The following is a 23845-nucleotide window of genomic DNA, read 5'->3' as shown; positions in this document are numbered from 1 at the left end:
CATGAAGGATGTGGCGGGAGGGCGGCTTCCCTCCTTTAGGAGCTGTATATACATTAATCACCGAATCACCAAGCCATGCTTAATTGCAAGCTGTATATCACACAAATCCATGGTAAGTAGAAGGAAACTCATTACTGCTGCTTTATAACTACCGGGTACTTCTCATTTGAACCTCCTCACACCTGGGACATTTTGGGGTTTACAACAGGAATGCAGAAAAGGTATTACACCACTAATTACAGCCCACATCGGTACCTGCACCCCGGCTGCTGGAGGAGAAAACGCAATCTCTAAGACGGCACATCCGCAGCCTCCCTGGCTGTGGCCTCCACGCCACTAAGTGACTTTTTACAGGAGGACACTTCCCCCTCCCCCTCCTCTCTGCGTCCCCTCCCTACCCCCCCCTTCCCCCTTCTTCCCATCCTGGGAAAAACATGTTGAAACCTATTACTCCTTGAGAGTTTACAGAACTGTTTAAATGATAAAGAAAAAAAAACTTGCAGTATATTTTGCTTTGACAAAATTATTGATTTAAATCCCATACAATAGCACAATACTATTTAAAGGTCAACCCAAGAAAAATGAGTTTACACCCGAACAGAGCCAAGCTTATCTGTCATGAAAGTGTAATGATGTGTTTATTCCCTCACTAGGGTGTATATATTTTTCAGGAAGATATAACAGTCTACTTGCAGGTGAAATCTGCTCTTAAATGGGAATTTCAGGAGATATTTACATTTCCGATGGTAGGGCTGATATCTTGTAGCCCTGAGACCCATTTCTGTACTTAATAGTCAGGTGAGTATTTATTTTCAACACCTCAAAATTCTTCTTCACACTCTCAGGTCAGAAATGAGACACACACATGAAAACTATAACCACAACTCATCCAGAAATCTCTTAAGAAGCCTGAGGCTGCAAACTGAATGCAAAGCTTCCACAGTAACTGCCTCACTTGCATTTTGGATTTCCTTTTATCTTTCAAAAATACCACACAAAGCATTCTGGGTTTGTTGTTTCTAGAAACAGTGGTCATTAATTAATTTGCATATATACATTTTTTCCTTTTCTAAAGGCCAACTGATAAATGAGCTCCCATCTCTCCCATCCGACTGCAGCTGCCTCTTCAGGTATGCGGGTCTGGCACTCACTGCAATGAACTAAAGGCAGAGGAAAGGAGACCTAATGTTCTGCATTTTGGTCACATCCCAAAGCCGTGGACCACTGCCTCTCTGTTGTGTGCGGTTCAACCCACATTTACTGGGAACCAGGTGTTACACTGGGTGGTGGGTATGAAATGATATGGTATCTTCTCTCCTGAAAATTGTCATTCACACATCTGGCAAATATTGACTGAGTACCCATCATGTGCCTGATATCCTGCAGTGCCCTCTCAGAGACATGGGTGTATATGTAATTATAAGTGACACAACCGACACAAAAGTAGATGTTTGGAAGGGCATATAGGAAGGGAAGCCACAGCTCAGCCCTCCCCAACTGCCTCCAAATCCCCTTCCCCATGTCACCCCCTCCATCTGCTCCCCGATGTCAGGCCAGCACAGTCACACCCACCACAAGCATCTTCTATGGTACTTACCCTCTGCCTCCCCCAACACTGAAGAGGTGACCGCTGGGACTAATCTTCACGAAGTGGGAAAATAGACAAGTTTAATAAGTGTATGTCTTCATATAATGAGGACACAGAAGAGAGAGCACAGTTAGTGAATCCAACACACCTGATCCACAGCTAAACTCCACCATCAGCCACAGATCCTTGGATCCCCGCTCAACCAAAGGTTCCCCACTCACTCTTCACCCAGCCAACCATCCACCGCTTGACTGTGGTTCTGCGTTTCTTCATTATCCATCCCTCTGCCCACCTGCTCAACCTAAAGCCTTCCACTTTCCCATCACCCATTCACCTACCCACCATCCATCCACTCATCCATCTGTCCATGCAATAAATGCAGACCAGACACTGCCATGTTCTAAGAGTTTGTATATTTATCTCATTTCATCTTGACAACAAGCTCTTACTGGACATTCTGCAAATTTGTTTCCTGGGGCACCCCAACAAACTTATTTACAAATTCTACTCTTACCAAAATACCAATATATGCATAAAATATACACAATATATATGCATTCTAAGGAGGAAAAAGGAAATACAGTTTATAGGTTATTCTATTTATTAGTGGTATTAAAAATTCTTGGTACTTAACACAAAAAAACAGATGTATTTCATCTTTGGAGAGATGTTATTTAATGATGCCTCATTGTTTTTTAAGATACAGCTTAATATTGTACAAAAACCCAACTTAAATATGTAGCTCTAATTTCAACTTAATCCTTGGTTCCAATAAATGAATAATAGCTTCACAAAGTTGGGTATATGTATTAGTTTCTTATGGCTGCTATAACAAATTACTGCAAACTTGATAGCATTTGAAAAACCAATTTTTTTTCTCTCACTGAGAGAAAAAGCAGGGCCATGCTTATTTAAGTGCCCCTAAGGAAAAATCTATACCTTACTTCTTCTAGCATCTGATGGCTGCCAGCATTCCTTGGCTTGTAGCCACATTACTCCAATCTGTGTCCCCGTTGCCTTTTCCTCTTCTGTCTGGGTCTAATCGTGTTCTCTCTTATAAAGACACTTGTGGCTACCTTTAGGGAACATGAGGATAATTGCTATATGTCAAAATCCTTAATTCTGCAGAGACCCTTTTCCATATAAGGAAACATACACAGGCTCCAGAGATTAAGACCCACTCCACTACTGTTGAAGGCCCATTATTCAGTATATTCATATGAAACTGATTGATGGCTGAGTTCATTAAATAATATTCTTTAGATAACATTAATCCATCAAGACTAGATTGGTATTTAAATTCAGTTGGTGAATTTCCACATCCCTTGATGTTAACATCCCTTGATGTTACCCAAAATGCATGGCAATTTTATATTTTTTAACTAATGAATTGAAAATCTACTGAAATTCTTCCTTTGGCAGGGTTTCTAACTTGTTAGAAGTTAGAAACCTCCTTTTCCAAATTTAAAGTATGTAGGGATGAATGTTTTCATGGATGATGCCCAAAGGCAGTTTTGAGTATTGAACTCACATGATGATGGAAACACTTCCAAACATCTATTTTCAAAATGTTCTCCTCACAGTATGAGCTTCTTTCAGAAAGTATCTTCTCAAAGGCATTTGTGGCCAAACACATCTTCTAGGATTTATACTACTAGGAGACATCAGAAAGGGACAAATTAAGAGAGCTTGAGTCTTTCTCGCTTCTAACAGCTGTTCTTGGTTAGGGGCCATCCTATATCTAGGGCAAGAAGATGATAGCCATAAAAAAGATGAAAAACTTGCTAGAATCAATCAACTGTAGGCTCCAACTCATTTTGAAAAGTGAAATGTACATGTGGAGACAAAAGCAAACTCTGAAGACAACCAGATAGCACAAGGCAAAAACTGTCATCTTCACCACCAACCACCCAGCTTTGAGGAAATCTAAATAGAGTACAGTACAAGGCCATACTGGCCAAAACGGATGCCCAACACTAAAACTACAAAAATACCAAACAGGGCACAACATACAGAAAACACTACAGAATGTGCACCCTGGCAGTCGCTATCCAAGCGCCTCTGACATCACTAGAAGTATGCCAGCAGACTGGTGAAAGGTAAAATGTGTCTTTAATAAAACTTGCAGAGCTTGTTTGAAAAGGAGGCTCAGTCAGGGAGGTGAGAGTGGGGAGAGAGAAATAAAGAAAGATAGTTTGAATTTGTGAGGAAGAAAAATAGAGAATTCACATTTATTACAACAATGAAAAACCCTTAAATTGTTCTCATGACAATATCAGGGAAACTCTAACCAAAACCAAAACTTTTTGCATTTTATCCCCAGTTTGTAAACCAATAGTTTAAAAGTTCTGTTAGTTGAGGATTTAAAAATATAATATTAACCAGAGCACTGACATCCTGTAGCCAGAAACCATAATAAAATGCTGAAAACAAAAAAAAAAAGAGATAGAGGTGTTGCTATTGGCGACCATTCCAAATGAAGTCCCAGGTGGCCCCTGGAACAGCCCTTCCCCTCTGTGGCAAGGGCAGGGGCCAGGTCAGCCTAAATACAAAATACTGATTCAAATTGCTGCCATCTTGTTTTTAGATTATAAAAATGAGACGTTTTTAGAAGCATAATGCTGTCTTCCAGCATAATCATGGTTCCAAATGCTCACTCGAAGACCTACTGCCTCTAGCATATAAGGGCAAGGTTCTGATTTTACCGGTGAGGAAATGAAGCTGAGGGAGGCTTAGGGAAAACACAACGGCAGGGCTGGAGCAGGCCGAGATCCAGTCCTCTGAGGCCGCATCTGGATAGCAGCCCACTCTGTGCCTCCTCCCCCTTCTCTGAGAGGATGGGAACTGGGGAAGAGAAGCCAGCAGAGGGGACCAGTACCAGCCTAGACCTCCTGGACGGAACCTCGGTTCCATCATTGCCTGCTATGGGATCTTGTGCAGATTAGACCTTACAGCTGCCTTTTCTCGCTTTCCAAATGGGGATAACAGAAGTAGCTACTCTAGTGGGTGTTAAGACTTTCAATGTAAAGACATGAAGGCAACCAACACGCAAGAAGCAAATGTAAGTACTCAGGTCCCAGCCACACATTGATACCTGCTCTGCAAGATTGATCTAGAAAGCAAATGAGAAAAACACACCTACACACACAATGGTGAGACTGCAAGCTTGGTGTGTGCTCCTGGCACCCAATGAAGATGTGCTTTTTTGAGTTTCTGTTTTTAATTTCAAATGAAACATAAGAGTCACATAAAACTCAAGAAGATCACAAGAATCAGGCAATAAAATCCCCTGATGCCATGCAGGCATAGTGCCCGCTGCCTCACCCCCACAGCCATAACTACTTAACAATCAAATGCCCAAATCCCAGGTTTTGGACTATCACACATGCCCTGCTGCCAAAAGCTTCCATCCATAATTCCAAATGTCAGGGAACAATGAAAAGTCCTCTTACAGGAAGATCCATCCTTGATCTACAGGGAAATCACTTGGACAGCAGAACTCGGTATCCCCAGGTTCATGGATTTATGCATGGACTTTTTTCTGCTTTGTTTGCTTGCATTGATGAAAACTGGACTCAAGGTCTCTCACATGTTAGGAAAGTGACCACTGAGTCACACCACCAGCCACAGAAGGTTGAAGAGTAAGAAACAAGAAAATTCAGAGATTCTAGGACTACAGGAGGGAGAGACAAAGGAAGTAAATTCGAGTTAAGAAGCCATTTCACCTTGGAAAAGTTATTTCCTCTCTAGATCTTTATTTCCTTATCTGTAGAAAGGGAGCGAGCTGAACCGGTTCTTATTTCAGAACTTTTACACTCAGTGATTTGAGGTCCTCCAGTCATCACCAATCTATGTAGAGTAAAAGTTAGTTACACTGCCTTTGTGTGCCAATAAAGTTTTTTTTTTTTTTTTGTCTTTTTCATTTTTATCGGTACCGGGGATCGAACTCACGACCGCCTGCTTGCAAGGCAGGTGCTTATGCCGCTGAGCTAAATCCCCAGCCCCGCCAATAAAGTTTTTTAATAACTAGCTTTCACAAATAACCAATCAATAGTCACTAGAGCTGTTTACCAGATACTTCTTCTCCCCTTTAAAGGAGTAAAAATAAGGCCTTGTGCTTGTTCTGCCCATGAGCTGACATTTCATTGTCAAAGCAAGACCACGCCTCTTTTGTTTCCTTTGGCTGGATGTCCAGCAGTGCCCAGGATGCTGACTGTGCTGCCACCTTGGGACATTGTAACTAGAGTGACCAGAGTCTGTCTGTCCACCCACAATGCACAGAAGGCAAAAGCAAGAGGTATATCTAGTTTGCTTCCTAAATGCCTTTGAGATGGTGGGGGCTGGTTACACCAGTAAAATTAAGTCAAGCCAACAGGCATGACCAGTGATAGTCTGATGTTAACTTTATTGTTATTCCAATTCTTTGCCTTACTAGTACTACTCTATGATCTATAACAACAAATTTTAGACTTTTATGATTCCATATTTCTCAAAGCAGAGCAGATCCTGCATACCTAGAGCTCCCCCTTCCCAAGGGATAGGTTCACTATGTCACCAACTCCTCAAGGGCTCTTCGGCGAAAAGCAGTATCTCCAGTAACAGAGAAGAATAAAAGGGGGCAGGCACTTCAGCTGTTTTCAGTTTAATGGGAATAACTTCCTGATGCAGAGGTTCATAAGGGGAAAGAAACCAGGCCATCAAGCAATGTGACAGTATTTTCAACAACAAACAGTTAGGTATAGGTAATGTAACTTTATAGGAAAGTGGACAGACTTTACCCAGAGTAAACAAGTGAACACAAGACACAGCACCTCCTACCTGGCTTCTGAATGTGAATAGGCAAAGACTTTTCAGGTCAGATAAAACAGATCACCAAAGGGAAGGACAAAGAAGTGCAGCTGTAAAGGACCAGTTTATGAGTCCTGGTCAGAAAGGAAAGGGTAGATGGACAAACAAAGGGATACAGGCTTAGAGACTGAATTTCTTCAAAGGCTCTGGGGCAGCAGAAAGGCAGAAGCATACAAATGCACATGAGATTTAAGAAGCAGAGAAGCTAAATAGTTGTTTTAATTTATGCTCACTCGAAGGCATAAATAAGAGAAAGAAGGGTGAAATAAAGCAATTGTATTTTAATCGATTGATAGATAACTTGCTGAGGCTTCTAGGAATATGGTGTTCAGAAGAGCTTTAATAGACACAACACTGTAAAATGCTCCTGGTAGTTTTTAAACCCAGAGTCAAACTCCTATAGGGTATTTTTACTTTAAAAAAAGCAAGACACACTTCCTGTGTTGTTGGTTAATCACAGAACTGCTGTTGTGTTTTTTGGTTTCTTTGTTTTTTTTTTTTTTTTCATAACTGCTGTTTGACATAGAAAGGGTCACTGTGACCTCGACTGTCACCTGGCTCAGTGGCTACCACGGGGCACCAGATGTCCAGGCCTGACTTACAGCAGAGCTGTGCCCAGGATGCAGACAGTGTGGCTCTCCCCGATGGAAGGATGTGCAGATGAATTAGCAATCAGACAGTGACTGTCATTGGTAATAACTTCTTATTATGTCACGGAATTTACATGCAGATCAATGTGAGCACTGTGCTCTTGCTTCTCCCCACCATAAATCACTATCGATTGGCACACCAATTCCTCAACATAATTAGGAGCTATAGACAGCCTTGCAATACTATCTTAAATACTGTGTCACTGCCTCCATACACAGCCAGGGTTCCAGAAACTCCCACCCCGCTGCCCTTCTCATTCCCAGCACTGCTGAAGTTGTTATTTGGGGCGGGGAGCCAGGGGAGATAAGTGAATAAAATGTACCGGTGTGTGAAGTCTACCTGCGAGATTCCCCCCACCTTATTAGGGATTTAAAAACGGGAATTCCTCCATATCCATAGTGAATTCCTGTGTGCAAATGCAAAAGTTGGCAACACGCTGCTCTTAATCTGATTTATGCACCAATTTATTTTATACATTAGGCGCACTATATGCAGGCTGACTGATGCATAAAAATTTCATGCAAAAGAGGACTCACTCCCATCCGACTGCCTCTAAGTTATTATTACCTCTTGTGGTTCGCAGCCTAGGGTGTGTAGGACAAATGACTCCATATACCAAGTGCATTTGGCCCGCTATGCAAACATTTTGATCTGTTTCTATTTTCCCTCGACTCCAACTTCAGAGAGCTAAAAACTCTGTATCTAAACTTTCTGAAATCCTTTAATGTTACAAAACACCTGCTTATGCAGAGAGCATCTCTCTGTGTCCTCTGTTTAACTGTGCATTATAAACACACAAATATGCATACCGAGTTAAGCAAACAGACTCAGGTATGCATATCCCCAGGACATGCCTAGATATCTTTGAGTAATTTTGTTGTTGTTGTTGTTGTTGTTGTTGTTATTGTGAAGCACTTATTCCCCCACATATCATAATCACAATACATTCTGCCTTCCCAGGAATATGTCCTCCTAAATATGATTAACAGCAAATATCCAAACAAATAACAAAAGCTTTTGGGGTAGGGTTTTTAGGTAGGGAAAAACCAGCTAGAAAAAAGCATCTTTCTGTATTTTCCTTTTATTAGAGGTCTCCTTTCATCCAAGAAATATGGGGTCTGAAATAAATTGTACCATCCTGCTTTTTTTTATTCAAATCCTTGCCAGAGCTAGGCAGTATGCTAATGAAAACAGGTTGATAAATGACTCCCTGATATTTTCCAGACATTTTTCTCTCAGAAGTGCTCTAAACTGATGTAGCTCAAAGAGAATAAGGCGCATTAAGTCATTATATCAATTTTTGTTACCCAGATACTTCAGTCCCAGTTAAGCGCTGACAGCCAATATAAAACAAGGCAAGGGCATCATACGACTCCATCGATCAAATCTTGTCGTAGATAGATTGCCTATTACACAAATAGAACTAGCAGATTCAGTTTGTAGTTTTATGCTCTCCAATTAAAGGATAACAGGGTACTTTCCCATAAATCTGCTAATTGCAACTGAATTAATTTAACAAATTTCTTGGAGCCCAGAAGAAAAAGCGATTGGTTAAGCTAATGTAAACTAGCACAGGTTGTCACAAAGAGGCTCCCATAACATCCTTTTGCTCTACCTTGATTGGGCAAGGTGTCACAAGTATTTAGCTACAGTGTGGCTCTCTGGCAACAGACAGCTGACAAGCATAAAACACTGCACAAATAGGAGATAATTTATTTGTGGTACTTTTTTCTCTCCCTCACTCCCCACTGCCCCCACTCGAAGGATGAAATAACTCCCTCTTTGCATCTAATTAATGTTTCTCTCCAAGCAAAGCTGTTTTTCTAAATCAGAATTACAGCAGCCAAGGCGCTGTGTTACAGAAAGGAGACCCTCCGCACGGTTCAGACAGCAGGAGCTACGGGCTAGGGAGCTGCCTGAGACATCTCAAAGATGGAAGCGGCTCCATCCTCCTCAACAGGGCAGGGTGAATACAGTGTGGGGTGCCCATGCTCACAAGTTCAAAGGCCCAGGGAAGCATAGCCCGAGTGCTAGAATCAAAGTAGGCATAAAATGATTACCCCAACTTGATCTGAATATGCTGTCTACACATGCGGAAATATCACACTGCACCCCATAAATATGCGCAGTTATCATTATAAGTTAATAAAATGTTAAAACAATAAGTGTGAGAGTTTGCAATTCAAGATGTAACAATAATGCATCACAGAGTTCCTCAGCTGTTGTACCCAGTGTCCTGAAGCCTCACTGATGTCACCCGCAGAGGCATCCTGGGGACGCTCCTCAGTCACATGTCTGCATGCCACAGCTAGGGCCATGGGCCTGTGGCAACATCCACGGCAGCTTCAGCTGGCTAAGTGCAGGGACTCATCAGCAAGCAGGGCATGAGGAAGTGCTCTGCAAATGGGTAGTTTAGTTTCCAGCTTTGGTGGAACAGATAAAATGTTAAATATATTGTGCCCATCTTTTTGGACTGGTAGTTTGAATAGGAGCTTGCAAAATAAAACCGCTATATCCAGACACAACAAGCAACACTCATTTACTACTACAAGGAACATATTTCAGCTCCAGGGACATAATAGAGCCCATGGGTGGCATGGGAGAAACAATGATGAAGCCCAAAATGAATACAGTATAGATCAAGGCCATGATGCAAGAAGGACTGGCCATAATTTTGGGATATCCAACTCAAGTCAAAATCCAGCATCTCCAATACCTCCCTCTTCTGGTGATCCTAGTTTAAGAATGCTTTGATAAGGAAATTGATTCCTTTTAACCAGGAAGAAACACTCAGGTTGGCCCCTCTTCCCCACAGCACATGTCTAAGAATTCTATTTATCCACACATGTCTCCACTGACACAATAAAGCTCTGCCACATCACTCCAATTTGGCAGTGAGCAACGTGAGGACAAGAACCACATGCTTTTGTGCTGTGGGCCCAGGGCAGAGGGAACAAGGCATGCTGCCTCTGTGTGCACAATAAACACGACTTTCAAACTGGTTGAGTAATCTGGCTGAGAAGTAGTAGAGGTTTGCAAAAAGGAGACAGGTGCGGGTGGAGTCCAAGAAGGAAAACATAGCTGTCAGCTCCTGGGCCATATCACTTTGCTATTCAGTCAATAGCTAAGCAGAGGAAAGGAAAAAAAGGTCTTGTCCACACACACACACACACACACACACACACACACACACACACTAGCGCAAGACAGAAATATAATCTCAGAACAAAGGATAGTTATATACAAACGCTGGATTCAACTCAGGAGACCTGGGTCACAGTCCCAGCTCTGCCATTGTTTGTACAATGCCAGGATCACACCTAGGGATCACACCCACATCCTTAAAAGGAAGAGACTGATTACAAACGTTAGATCTCACAATTAGACCTAACAAAGGCTGGAAAATGTAGCTACTATTTATTAAACTGCAGTGACATATGGAATCCATTTCCAGAGTTGCTTCCAGAGACATTTTAATAGAATACAGAAGAGAACATATCAGAGTATGCTGCATTTACAAGCGTAAGTATTGTTTGGGGACACTTCTTATTTAGTAATAGAAACATCTATGTGGATACAGTTTGTAACGGAAAATATATTCCTTAATTCCAGTCCAAGTCAACAATAGTTTTTAAAACCTGAAAGCCTCCAAGCATGAGTTGGGGTGTTCTCCGGGCCCATCAGCACATGTTCACACATGGCACACGTGTCTGCAAGGTTGGAGAAGCAGATGAGAAGCCTCCCTCCTGCGAGTGCCCACCAGTTGTCTCTGATGACAACGACATGGGAGTGATGCCTTTGTGCAGGTGACAACCTGTCTTAGGCCAGACAGGACCCACAGGTGAGTAGGATGAGGATCTCAGAAGCATGCACACCCGTGGGCTGAGGAGAATGATCACATCACATCGGCAAAGCCAGCTCCTCCACCAGCTGCAGGAAGTGTGTTTCCGAGAGCCATTCGTCACTCAATTACACGCAGGAACTTGTTTCCTACTAAGGGCCAAGAAAGGGCAAGCTGGACAAGAATCACACCAGCCTAGCAGAATCTGCTGTTCCATCCCAAAGAAGCCACTTAGAAGGAGCAGAATTCACAAACAACCCACAACCCCTTTATTTCTCCAGTTGGGCTGAGTCTGTTGCTAGACAATAATGTTTACCTTCTTCTGAGTTATGATCTAATGTGCTAGTTGGAAGGAAAATCTAAAAATAAGAATTGATTTCATATTTTCCACATGTAGACTAAGTCTAAACTTCTGAAAGGAAAATACCTTTTTTAGCTCAAAGATTTTCTGTTATAGAATATCTTCTATGTGAAGATAGTTTATAGACCTTGATTTATTGATCGTGTAGAGAATATAATACTATGAAAATAAACAATGAAAGAGTCATTAATGGGGCAAGAAAATTCAAAGGTCCCGGAACTCTCCAGCTAGTCAGCCAATAAACATTTATTGAGCACCTACTATGTGCTAAGCATCAGATATTAAAGGGTGGACAGAGCAGACCAAGTTCCATTGCTCAGGAGTTTACCATCTGGCTAGGTAGAGAGCTATTACGTAAGTTTTTTAATAAGTAAGGGTCACAGAAGAAAATGAAAATAAGCTCTTATTTACTCTGGAGCTTAGAGAAGGCTTCCCTGAGAAAGCATCACATTGAAGGTGAGACCTAAAAGACAGACGGGAGAAAGCCAGAGCGCAGAGTACAGAGGTGACTCCGGATGGCTTCCATCCTCCGCACTCTGCACACCTGTGCTGTCTCCTCCTCCACCTCTCACTCACATCATCCATCTCTATTGGTATCTCTCCAAACTTTCTCACACAAGTGATGTCACCAGGTCACCTCCCCCTATTCCCAGGGCCCCTGGTCCCCATCATGCTTCTGGGCCCTATTCCTCCTTCAATCCATAATGTGTCTTTGTCTTTTTCTGTCTTGTTTACGTTCAAATCAGCTCTATATATGTGACCTTGCACAATACTTTTTCATCACTCTGTGCTTCAGAGTTCTCATTGGTAAGACAGAGATGATAGGAGCCCTACCCTGTGAGTCTGGTGTAAGGATTAAAGGAGGTACATGTGACATGCTGACAGCTCCATGTGGCCATAGTAAGCATCAGCAGATGTTAACTACTGTCACTGGACAGTGACTGTTCACTCCTCATTCCTCTGTTGTTTACTCGAGAGTCCACATTTTCTTACAAAAGCCAGCTCCACCGCCCCTCTCCTGCAATCTCATCTCGGCTTCCTTTCGTAGATATGCCCACTGCATATACTTCTACCCCAGCCTCTGTGACATAGGGCTGAAAGGATTCATGTATCTCGTTAGCGCCTTAAAATCAGAGGCTGTATCTGATTTATCTTACTTCACCAAGATCTGGAGATCAACAAGCTGTCAATGAATGCATCTGCAAATGGGTGAACAGGAATTGATAATGTGCGGGCAGGTGGGTGGGGCCACCTGGAAAACTCACCCTGATCGTTCTCTGTCTAGAGAGAAACCAACCAAGGGCTTCAGCAAATGGGTTGATGCCTCCCAGCCATCACTCGTCTTCAGGACCATGTTTGTCATCTACTAAAGGACACCTCGGGGAGTAAACCTGTCCTTACAAGCCAAAGGAAGCTTCTTAAATTTCACATTCTCAAGGAAAACAAATATCTCTCCCCGAAACACTCCATTGTAGTGAGGTGTACTTCTTCTAAGTCTCTGGCTCAAATGCCTGGAAGCATCCTTCTATTTATTGGTATCATTATGTGTATTGTAACAATCCCAGAAACAGGGCAGGACTGCAGCAGCTTTCTGTCTGGCAAAAATCAGTATTCACATTATCTGAACTCAAAAAGACTATAAAATTAAATTTAAGTGACTCACTTAACCACCAGAAGGAGAAAAGATCCAATTTGAAAACTGAAAAGAGAAAAAGAAATAATTGCTTCTGTTTGGTAGGAGTTTATTATGTAAATACATGGAGGGCACATTACAAAATACAGATGCCTGACCGCATTTGCACAGTAATGAGGAGCAAATCAGTAGAAAGCTGAAAACATTTTCTCTTTGGTGGAATGCAAGATCACATCTCAGCTCCATTCAGCAGCCGCACTGAGCCTGGAAGCCTGAGACACCCCCCCCCCCGCCCCCGGCCCCAAACCCTGATATGTGTGTTCAGGGGAGGCGTCCGTTGTCCTCTAAATAATTTTTCTTTGGCAAATCTTTCCTTGCACCTCAACACTGCAGGTTCTAACGCTCTTAGAAAGTGCTCCGTCTCAAATTAAAGGAGTTTGTAACGTCACAAGAATATTGAAGGCAAAGTTACGACAGCCAAAGACGACTTGATGATGGGTTGGAATGGCGCCTGTGATAAGAGGCTGCATCTTCATCTTGTTTCGTGGGCAAGAAGTGGTGTGGGGTGGCCGCAGTGGACCCCAAGCCATCGCTGTTTTCATTTTTGTAAGACTTAGAAATGTGTGGCTAAGAGCTCCATTACTGTGGGCCATTTCCCCCAGTAAAATCTAAAGGGAGGAGCAGGGGCCCCTTTAAAGTGATCACGAGATAAAATCATCTTGATGAGCAGACTGGAAAAAAGAAGAGCACAGAGGTGAAAGATACAACACCTCCACCTATCCTGTGTCTGGAATCCTAGGCATGAGGTACTTTGGCCTACCTCAACCCATGTTTTTGTTTTTGTTTTGTTTTGTTTGTTTTTTTGAGACGGGGATCTCATTATGCAACTCAGGCTGACCTTGAACTCACTTTGTAGCCCAGGCTGGCCTCGAACTCATGGCAATCCTCCTGCCTCAGCCTCCCAGGTGCTGGGATCATAGGAATGTGTCACTGTACCCAGGTTAACCCCATTTTAAACTCTGGCCTATCTCGACCCATAGATCCTACTGATCTCGAGGAGATCCCATAGTCCATCATGTGAATCTATTTTATTATTTCTCTCACTGGCTGATAAATGTGGGGAAGAGGAGACATTGATAATCCTTCACATCGCCTTCTAATCTATTTTTTTAAAATTATTTTTACGCAACAAAATACTTGAGCCAACTCAGAGTGACAAGAATTCTTTTTACTGGGGCACAAGCAATACCAGAGCTAATTTCCAAAGATCTTCCAGAGTCTCCTTTAAAAAAAAAAAATGTGTGTATCTATCCCCAAGGTAAGAATTGGCCCCATAAAAACCTCTAAGCTTTGGCTGGCAGGGTTGGGGTAGAATATTCCAGAGTCACAATGAATTCCTTGCATGCCATGGACAAAAAAGACTTCTCCATGGTGAGGAATGGAGCCATAAGCACTTTTTAAGCCCCAAGCTCAGGGCAGTGTTCGGCAGACCCCTTCTGAGCACAGAGGACCACTGTAATAATTAACTCCAGAAAGACACAAAGCCAGCTCCCACGTAGGTTCAAGGAGAAGAAATAACGCCATCCAGAAACCATGCCTGACACTGAAAAACAGTGCAGGCCATTTTATTCACCATTAATTTGGATATACAGTATTTCTCTATGATTACTGTAGCACGCAATGTTCTTATAAGGTTATGAACTGGTTTTGCACCGTTCCATTGCTAGAATTTAATACTGTACTAAGTGTGATATATCTCAGCCATGATTAATCCTGCCCAGTTCTGCAGCAAGTTTCTATAAAAACCAACTTGAAATACAGGACTCTTAAAGCCCTTGCCAAATCCGCGGGATGTGATATTAACAGGGCTCCCATCCAGGCGCGCACGTCTAACTTACGCGGAGACGATCTTCATGTTTCCCTCTGTGCTCTGCAAGCAGCCATTTATCCTCTCACGAAAGCCCAGAAAAGTCGGGGAGCGCGGCCTTGGCCTGGTTTACAACAGCATTATTAATACAGCTCAACAACAAAGTAAAATTACAGATAAAATCTGAATAGGCCCATTATTGTTTTTAGAGAGAGCTAAACAAGCTATATAATTTGTTTGGGCCTGTAGAAAGCTGAGCCCAGCACGACAGGAGAGGAAACGCACACTGTAGCCAACTGGCCACTGCAGCTCAGCAATGTGTAAATCCCCACCTCGAGCGCCGTGAATTAAAGCAGATGAAAGTTTTAAAATGTCAGGCAAGTCCCTGGGGATGGATATGCTTTATGTTTTTTATACAGTGCACATTAATTTCCGATGGGAAGGGAAAGCAGCCCTCTATCTCCGGCCGTTTGCTCCATTTTTCCTTCAGTTCCATGTGTCCACTTTTTACCATCAGTCTGGAGGGAATTGATGCTGTGCTGAGTCAAACAGTTGGGCTCAAGGTAACCGGAAGGTCCCAGTGAGGGCGAAAATCAAAGGGCACCCGGCCCTCCCGAGAAGCAATCCTGAGACGCTGGAGCCTTTCAGACCACTGAGGCCCGAAGCCTGTGCCCAGCCTTTCCTAAGGCTTTGGACTCTGGAAATCCAGGCTTCATGCAGGGTCCTTCTTCATAGGGTTATTAGATAAATAAATGGTACTAATAAATAAATGGTAGAAGATAAAATGGTATTAATAACATAGAGTATCTACATATACATATATATATACAGTTATAAACATGTTGAAATATGTGTATATACTAGAACATACAGTATCTGTATCTACATATATACCTTACATACCTGTGTGCATGTACATATAGAATATATGTACATATAGAATATATGTACAGATATATGTACAGTATAATATATGTACTATATATACTACTATATGTACTACAGATATATATATATACAGTATAATATATGTACTATAATATCTGTATACAAATATGCATACATGTATTTTACACATATATAACATACAGTACTGACCAACATGTGTACACATATACGTGTATATGCTATATATGATATATAGCATACATAGCATATACACATATCATATATGATATATATCATATATAGCATATACACATATATGTACATATACATGTATACATGTATACACATTTTATGTCATACTGGCTCACACACATGCTTCAGGTTTTGTTTTAACTCCTTAATAACTTTCCCCCTACTATGGTTTTATTTAACTGTTCTACAAAGGAATTAAGATTACCATTCATTATTCATTCATGAATTTCTTGTCCATTCATTCATTCATTATCTACTAGTGGTCTAATATGTGCTGGATTTTTGGGGACTCAAGAGAAAACGGGGGCCTAGGGATTTAGCTCAGTGGCATAAGCGCCTTCCTTGCAAGTGTGCGGTTGTGAGTTCGATCCCTGGTATTGATAAAAAAAAAGAGAGAGAGAAAAAACAGGATGCTAACTTTATCTTCAAGTAGTCACAGTCTATAGAGTGGTGGCTGCTTTCCCAAATTTACCTCTTTGTAAAATTCAGAAGTCTTCTCTCCCAGTTTAGGTCAAGATATCTGCTCAATTCCAACCAGACCTAGCTTTGCTGGTCTAATGAGAGACAAATAGCTAAACATTCTGCCTAAGAGTTACATGGCCAGAGAGCCCATAAAAATTTGGATGATTGCTCAGCAACAGCCACTGTAGGCAAAGACTTGCTCAGGCCAATGAAGCTGAAAGCGTGATGTGAGCGGAGACCCTAAGTGTGTTTGTGCTACCATCTTGGCCCTCGCATTCCGCTGAAACTACTGTCAGGGTGTGGTCCAGGTGATTTCCGTCCTTTACCTGGGCCCCAGAACAGACACACAGAGCAAGCACAAAGCCCATGTGGAGCCTGAGGTCAGGGCCAGCAGTGCCCCAAACCCCGGAGCAGAGCCAGCCAGCCCAGACCAGCCAAATCACAGTGAACTTGCAGGTCCTGCCTTAGGAGAGCAAATGAGGTAGTTCCTAGGTAGCATCCTTGTGGAAAGAGCTGACCAGTGTAAGAGTTACCCAGGATCCAAATCAGAAAACAACTGCCTCGTCAAAAGCAATTTGGCACAATTTAATTACCGAAATATTAAAATGAGATTATGGTAGAAAACATGGTTTTCATAGTCCAATCAATCATTCTGTCTCAACTCAGCTGTGCTTGGTTTCGGCTCTTTCTGTGTTGAAAGAAATTAACACGAAATGAGTTGGTCTTGATGAGTATGATTCAAATCAATACTTTAATGTTAATTGAGCTCCTGAGCATGAGGTAAAATGACTTCAAATCAACAAAAGGTTAATAAAGCTTTCCTTCATGCAGCGCCACCTATGATAAATCCATAGTGGTCTAAAAGTTCCCATTTCAATGACAACATGATTAACAGGCTAAAAAGACAGAAACTTTCTCTTCATGAAATGTTCTTTCAGCGTCCACCAGCAGGCTTGACAAATCCAAATGTGTGATTAAGTCACAACCAAATAAGGGGGAAGCAATCTGTGGTAAAGATTTATTTTAAACATTAAGTTTATTATCTTCCCCCATTCTACTTACTTTTCTTGTTCATGGTAGTATATGGAATTACTGAATATTTTATTTTATTGCCTATTTCATTCTAGGTAGAATTATTATCTAGCGAAGAAAAAGTCATTCAACATTGTTAGTAAACATATACAACACTTAAGTAGGTGGGAGAGGTGGTAGAGCAGGTAGGGAGAGAGATATTTTAAAAGAAAAACAGTATTGCAAGGTTCCTGTCCTCAAGGAATTTTCAGTCTGTTATCACATATTAATGGGTAGCTAGTAATACATATAAAATAAGCAACATAAACATTCCCTGGACAGTTGCTGGCCACCTCCCTTTTATCAATTCTTCCCCTTCCCTCTCCTAACACTCCCCACCAGCTCCCAAACTTAGTCCATGCTCAACTCACTCCACTCTCCTGCCTCACAAGGAGGCCCAATTTGATAAATCCTATCATTAGAGTCCATTGCAGTTAGTCACAGTAATGGATATGAGCCCACTTAGACCCACCAGGCCACTGAGACTCAATCCGGGGAATTTTGTCAAAGCCCTTCTGGATCTGAACTACTTTACTCTATCTATTCTTCCATCCGGACACACTAATCTTCACAACTGTGGGCAGCCACACCACCATGGAGAAAAATCTGCCAACCAAGAGGCCCTTTCTTTACTAAAGAAGTGTGGCTGAGGATTGGAGAGATGGTCACCCGACCTAGTCGGACACCCTGAGACTCAGGTATACACTATGTTTATAACTATTGCTACCATGAAAGCCAACATGGCTCCTTTTCTCTTTGTGATAGTTTGAGGGGTTTGTTGGGTTTGCTTTTCCTGAAGCTTACAACTAAACACATGCAAACTGTACAACCAGCTGCAGCACACCAAAGACAGTGACATTATTGTGGACTGAGAAAATCTAAACAGAACCCACAGCAGAAGTGGGATTTTTTTCCTGAGCTTTAAAAAAAAAAAGATAAACTTTAAATTAGTGAGAGGAAAGAGGTGACAGAATATAAGGATTTTAAAAAGCAGAACTAGTGACCCAGGTGATGCCATCAGAATGGCAGCATGCGATCTTGATGGTGTTCATGACAATCTGTTAATAACAGAATGCCACACGTTCATCATTTCACAGCAAACACCACACGTGTCACTGTCTCACCAAATCCTCACAGATACCCTGAGACACATGAGGCCTGGAGAGCTTCTGTGACTTGCGTGATGTCACAAAGCATTGTTTTAGTCTCACTCAGATCTGGAGATCTGCCACTTGCAAGCTATGTGAATCATTTTTCACAAGTTACATCAACCTCCATGAGCTTCAGTTTCTCCACATCAGGCATCATAATTAGGCTGCTCCCAAGGTTGTAGGAATAAAGTGAGATAATGCAGAAGGGCTTACCGTAATGTCTCTACCACAATAGGTAATGCGCACCATTCGTTACTTTGGTACCAACACAGGAAAGAAAAGGTCAGTTTAGGACTTACAGCCACGTGGAGAAATCACAAAGTAGAAGCTTTAGGTTTAACATAAGAAATAGGCTTCGAACACTGGCTTCTTTCTAGAAACAGCAGTTTGCTCCAACTTTTTCAGTCAGAGACTGCTTCAGGCTGGCACAACAGAGACTGAGCGTTGGGTGGTGACCTAGGGACACGGTCACCAACGATGCTGCGTGGCCTGAGACACCGTGCCCTGCCTATTTAATTTCCAGTGAACCCAAACACAAACAGTTACCAGATCCTTTTCTCATATTCTTCCAACCCTCAGTTCTTAACAAGCCTGGAGATCTCTTGTACACGTTCAAGGAATTCGAGACAAATTTGACTGGACTCACTACACCCGTGTTATGCTCCAACGCTGCAAAAAGCTAATTTCAGCTGTCACTTACTGGAAGTAAAATGACAAATATCTGTAATATCTGTCAGGTTATGAATGCTTTAAAAAGAGTTGTGTAGCTGTCAACATTTTGATGACTTTAACAAGACAAAAGTAAACGTGGAAGAGGAAACTGCATGTCTGTGCAGTACCCAGTTGCCAAACTTCTCTGCTACTTGTATTAAAAAATCAAATTACCTCCATAAAACGTGAAAGCAACAGAGAAAACCAGTAGAAGAAAATTTGTTAATAATCAATTCAACAGGTAAGAGCATCAAACTCATCAACATCTCAGTAGAAAATGACTATGTCTAGGAATGTCCATGTCACCTGGGTCACTAGTTCTGCTTTTTAAAATCCTTATATTCTGTCACCTCTTTCCTCTCACTAATTTAAAGTTTATTCTTCACATTGAAGAATGTGAAGCCATCACTAATTTTCTCCCCACCGTGATGGCATAAGAATAAATGTGCAAAATCCCCAGAAAAAAGTTAAGTAATGCTTTTGAAATATTCTTGTCTCATGTGTTTTGTTTTGTTAGGTTTTGGTACCACTGATCAAACTCACAACTTCACGCTTGCCAGGAAGGCAATTGTGCCACAGACTTATATCCCCAAATTTTTCATTTTTTAAAAATTTTTTCTTTTTGTCTCATATTAAAAGGCAAAATATAATATACGTAGGTGACACATCCCAGTTCAACAGAGATAGTCCTAACATATATCTATTATCTTGGCTTAAATATTAATAAAATGTGCTACTTCAGATAATAAATCACTATGGTTCATGGGTAAATTCAAAGTTTACATGTATGTGTATGCATGTGTGCATGTGCACATAGGTATGGTCTATAGATATCATGGTCCTAGGGGCTGGGGATTTAGCTCAGCGGCATAAGTGCCTGCCCTGCAAGCAGACAGTCGTGAGTTCGGTCCCTGGTACTGATAAAAAGGAAAAAGACAAAAAAAAAAAAAAGATATCATGGTCCTGTGAATGTATATATATACATATGCATGTAAATGCACATGAGTGTATAATTCTTTTCTTTCATTTTAAATGCAACTCATCTATGATAGTTTAGATTTTGTAAAATGTTATTCAAAGAGAAAAAAATCAAAACATAAAAAAGGGTAGAAATAATACAGAATTTCAAAAACTAAACACTAAGAAATCACTAGTTGATAAATTACATACTGTCATCTTAGAAATAGTTATTCAAGTTAAAAATTAAAGCATATAAAGTGGACACTCACACAGCGAGACTGCAAACAGTTCTGCTCAAAGATCCAACAAAAATTTAATAATACAATTATTATCTTACACACTTAAACATACATGCAGTTATATCATTTAGAGCACTTTCTTTTCCTCTCTTTTTTACAATAGCAATTACACATTTTGGGTTTTATTACCCTTACAGTTCTTATTACTTTTTACACTAGAGAGACAATGCGATATTTACTGATGTGAGTCTTGTTTATTTCACTTATGAGGAGTCTCAAGTAGCCTCTGTTTACCTATAAAGGCCTCAAGATCATCCTTTTTATAGCTGAGTAATATTCCACTGTATAAAAAAATGACATGTTTTTCACCCACTCTGCAGTTGATGGGCATTTTGGTTGTTTCCAAGATTTAGCTATCACAAATTGTGCTGCTATGAACATGGGCGTACATATATCACTGAGACATGACCTTTCAGTTTTTCTGGGAAAATACCCAGGAGGGGAATAGCTGGGTTAAATGGAAATTCCAATTCTAGTCTTCTGAGAAATCTCTATACAGATTTCCATAGTGGCTGCACCAGTCTACACTCTCACCAACTGTGGGAAAGAGTTCCTTTTTCCCCCAGCCTCAGCAACATTTGTTATCAGGTGATTTCTTGATGGCAGCCATTCTTTCCAGAGTGAGATGAAATCTCAATGCTGTTTTAATTTGCATTTCTTGAATGACGAGTGATGCTGAATATTTCTGCCTGTATTTATTTTCCATTTGTATATCTTCATCTGAGAAATGTGTGTTGATCTCCAATGCCCATTTTTGGAGAGGGTCTTTGAATTTGAGGGGGCTTGATGTTTTTCAATTCTTTATATGTTCTGGATATAAGTCGTTCTTCTGAGGGGTTGCTGGCTGTAATTCTTTCCCATTCTGTAGGTTTACTTTTCACTCTGTTGGTGATTTCTTCTGAAGTGCAAAACCTTTTAATAATATGAGATCCCAGTTGTTGACTCTTTGAAGTGTTTCCAGTGCAGTATGCATTTTGTTCGTGAATTTTACCCTATGTCTCCAAGATTTCTACCTACCTTGTCTTCCAGTAGATTTAGTGTTTCTGTTTTAAAATTTAGATCTTTGATCCATTTAGATGTTAGTTTTGTGCATGGTGATAGGCATGGGTCTAGTTTTAGTCTTCAAAATGTGGCATGCTGATTTTTCCAACACTCATTTATTAAAGAGGCTATCCTTCTTCCAGTGAACATGTTTAGCCCCATCAGGTGGCTAAATGTCTTTGTAGTGTTTGCATCTTCTAATCTGTTCCATTGATCCTCAGGTCTATTTCTTCGCCAGTACCATGATGATTTTATTACTGTGGCTTTGTAGAAGACCTTCAAGTCAGGAATTGAGATGCCTCCTGCCTTGCCTTTGTTGTCCAGATTGGCTTTGCTAGTCTAGCTTTCTTCTGTTTCCAAATTAATTTTAGGAGTGTTTTCTCTAGATCTGTGAGGTATGTTAATGGTATATTGATTGGGATTGCATTGAACCTGTATAACAGTTTTGGGAGTATGACCATTTTCACAATGTTGGTTTTTCCTAGCCAAGAGCAAGGAAAAACCTTCCAAATTCTCTTCAATCTCCTTTTTTAGCATAGCATAATTTTCAGCATATAGGTGTTTTATATTTATATTCTTAGTTAGGTTGATTCCTAAGTGTTTCATTTATTAGATTCAATTCTGAAGGCAATATTTCCATAATTTCTCTCTCAGTGAGGTTTTCTGTGTGTGTGTGTGTGTGTGTGTGTGTGTGTGTGTGTGTACAGGAATGTTATTGATTTTTGAGCGCTGACTTTGCATCCAGCTACACTGCTGAATTTATTACTTTAGTACTCTTTTAATGGAGTTTTTTGGGTCTTCTATCTAGAGTATCATGTCATCTGCAAATAGTACTAGTTTTACTTCTTCCTTTCCTATCTTTATTCCTTTTATTTCTCTCTCTTGTCTGATTGCTCTGGCTAGTATTTCCAGAACTATATTGAATAGGAGTGGTGATAATGGACATCCTTGTCTTGCTCCTGATCTTAGAGTGAAAGCTTTCAGTTTTTGTCCATTTAGTATAATGTTGGCTGTTGGTTTTTCATAGATGGCCTTTATCAGATTGGGGTAGACACCATGTATTCCAAATTTCTGAAGGGTTTTTATCATAAACATGTGTCAGACTTTATCAAAAGCTTTTACTGCATCTATTGAAATGATAAGGTGATTTTTTTTTTGTTTTTGGCTCTGTTGATGTTGTGGCTCTGTTGATTAAATGTAATCATTTATTGATTTGCATACATTGAACCATCCCTGCATTCCTAGGATGAATCACACTTGGTCATGATGTATAATCTTGATGATTTGTTGCATTCTATTTGCCAGTATTTTATTGAGAATCTTTGCATCAATTTCATTAGTGAGATTGGCCTATAATTCTCCCTTTTGGCTGGGTCTTTCTCTAGTTTTGGTACGAGAGTAATACTTGCGTCCAGGAATGGTTTAGAGAGGATTTCTTCCTTTTCAATTTCATTGAATAGTGTAAGGAGTATTGGCATCAAATCTTCTCTGAATTTCTTATAGAATTCAGCCATGAATCCATCAAGACCTGGCCTATACTTTGTTGGTAAGTTTTTAATTACATTTTCAATTTCAATAGCTGTTAGGTTATTCAAAATTGTTATATCTTCTAGGTTGAGCTTTGGTAGTCCATATGCTTCTAGAAATCTGTTTATTTCCTCTGTGTTTTTCACTCTATGTGAGTAGAGATTTTCAGTCCTTATTACATGAATTGGAGGTTTTTTCTTTCTCTTTATAAAGTTAGCTAGAGGTTTGTCAATTTTGTTTATTCTCTCAAACAACCAGTTTTTGATTCATTAATTCTTTGTATTTTTTTTTTTTAGGTTCAGTTGCATTGAATCTGCTGTAATCTTTACAATTTCCTCTCTTCTATGAGCTTTGGGTTTAACTTGCTCTTCTTTTTCTAGAAGCTTGTGATGAAGCATTAGTTTATTTGTGCTCATTCTGTTTTCCTGGTATGAGAATTTATTGCTACATATTTCCCTATTAAGATGGCTTTCATTGCATCCCACAAATTACAGTATGTTGTTTCCACATTCTCATTGAATTGTAGGTATTGCTTTATTTCTTCTTTGATTTCATCTGTAGCTCAATGGTTGTTCAGAAGCTTGTTATTTAAGTTCCATGTATTTATGCAGCTTTTGCAATTTCTTTTGCCATTAATTTCCAATTTCAGTGCACTATGGTCAGATATTATACATGGGATAATTTCAATATCTTT

At 40.7% G+C, this 23845-nt stretch overlaps 1 protein-coding gene across 3 annotated transcripts in view; it reads right to left on the bottom strand.

Moving 5' to 3' along the window:
- The window catches only part of Lrmda (leucine rich melanocyte differentiation associated), a 996798-nt gene that overhangs the window by 751662 nt on the left and 221291 nt on the right, over positions 1–23845 (bottom strand). Inside the window, exon 3 of one of the 3 annotated variants that reach the window (XM_063238708.1) lies at positions 14821–14913. The exons of the other annotated variants lie outside the window; for them this stretch is intronic. Within the exon in view, the coding sequence (XP_063094778.1) occupies positions 14821–14913 (93 nt within the window). The remainder of the gene's footprint in view (positions 1–14820; positions 14914–23845) is intronic. 3 annotated transcript variants of the gene reach the window in all.

The sequence above is a fragment of the Cavia porcellus genome, unplaced genomic scaffold (assembly GCF_034190915.1).
Source record: "Cavia porcellus strain 051 isolate PalLab524CR breed Dunkin Hartley unplaced genomic scaffold, mCavPor4.1 scaffold_28, whole genome shotgun sequence".
Lineage (NCBI taxonomy): Eukaryota > Metazoa > Chordata > Mammalia > Rodentia > Caviidae > Cavia > Cavia porcellus.
The sequence above is the reverse complement of the archived record's forward strand: the minus strand, read 5'-3'. Positions and strand labels throughout refer to the sequence as shown.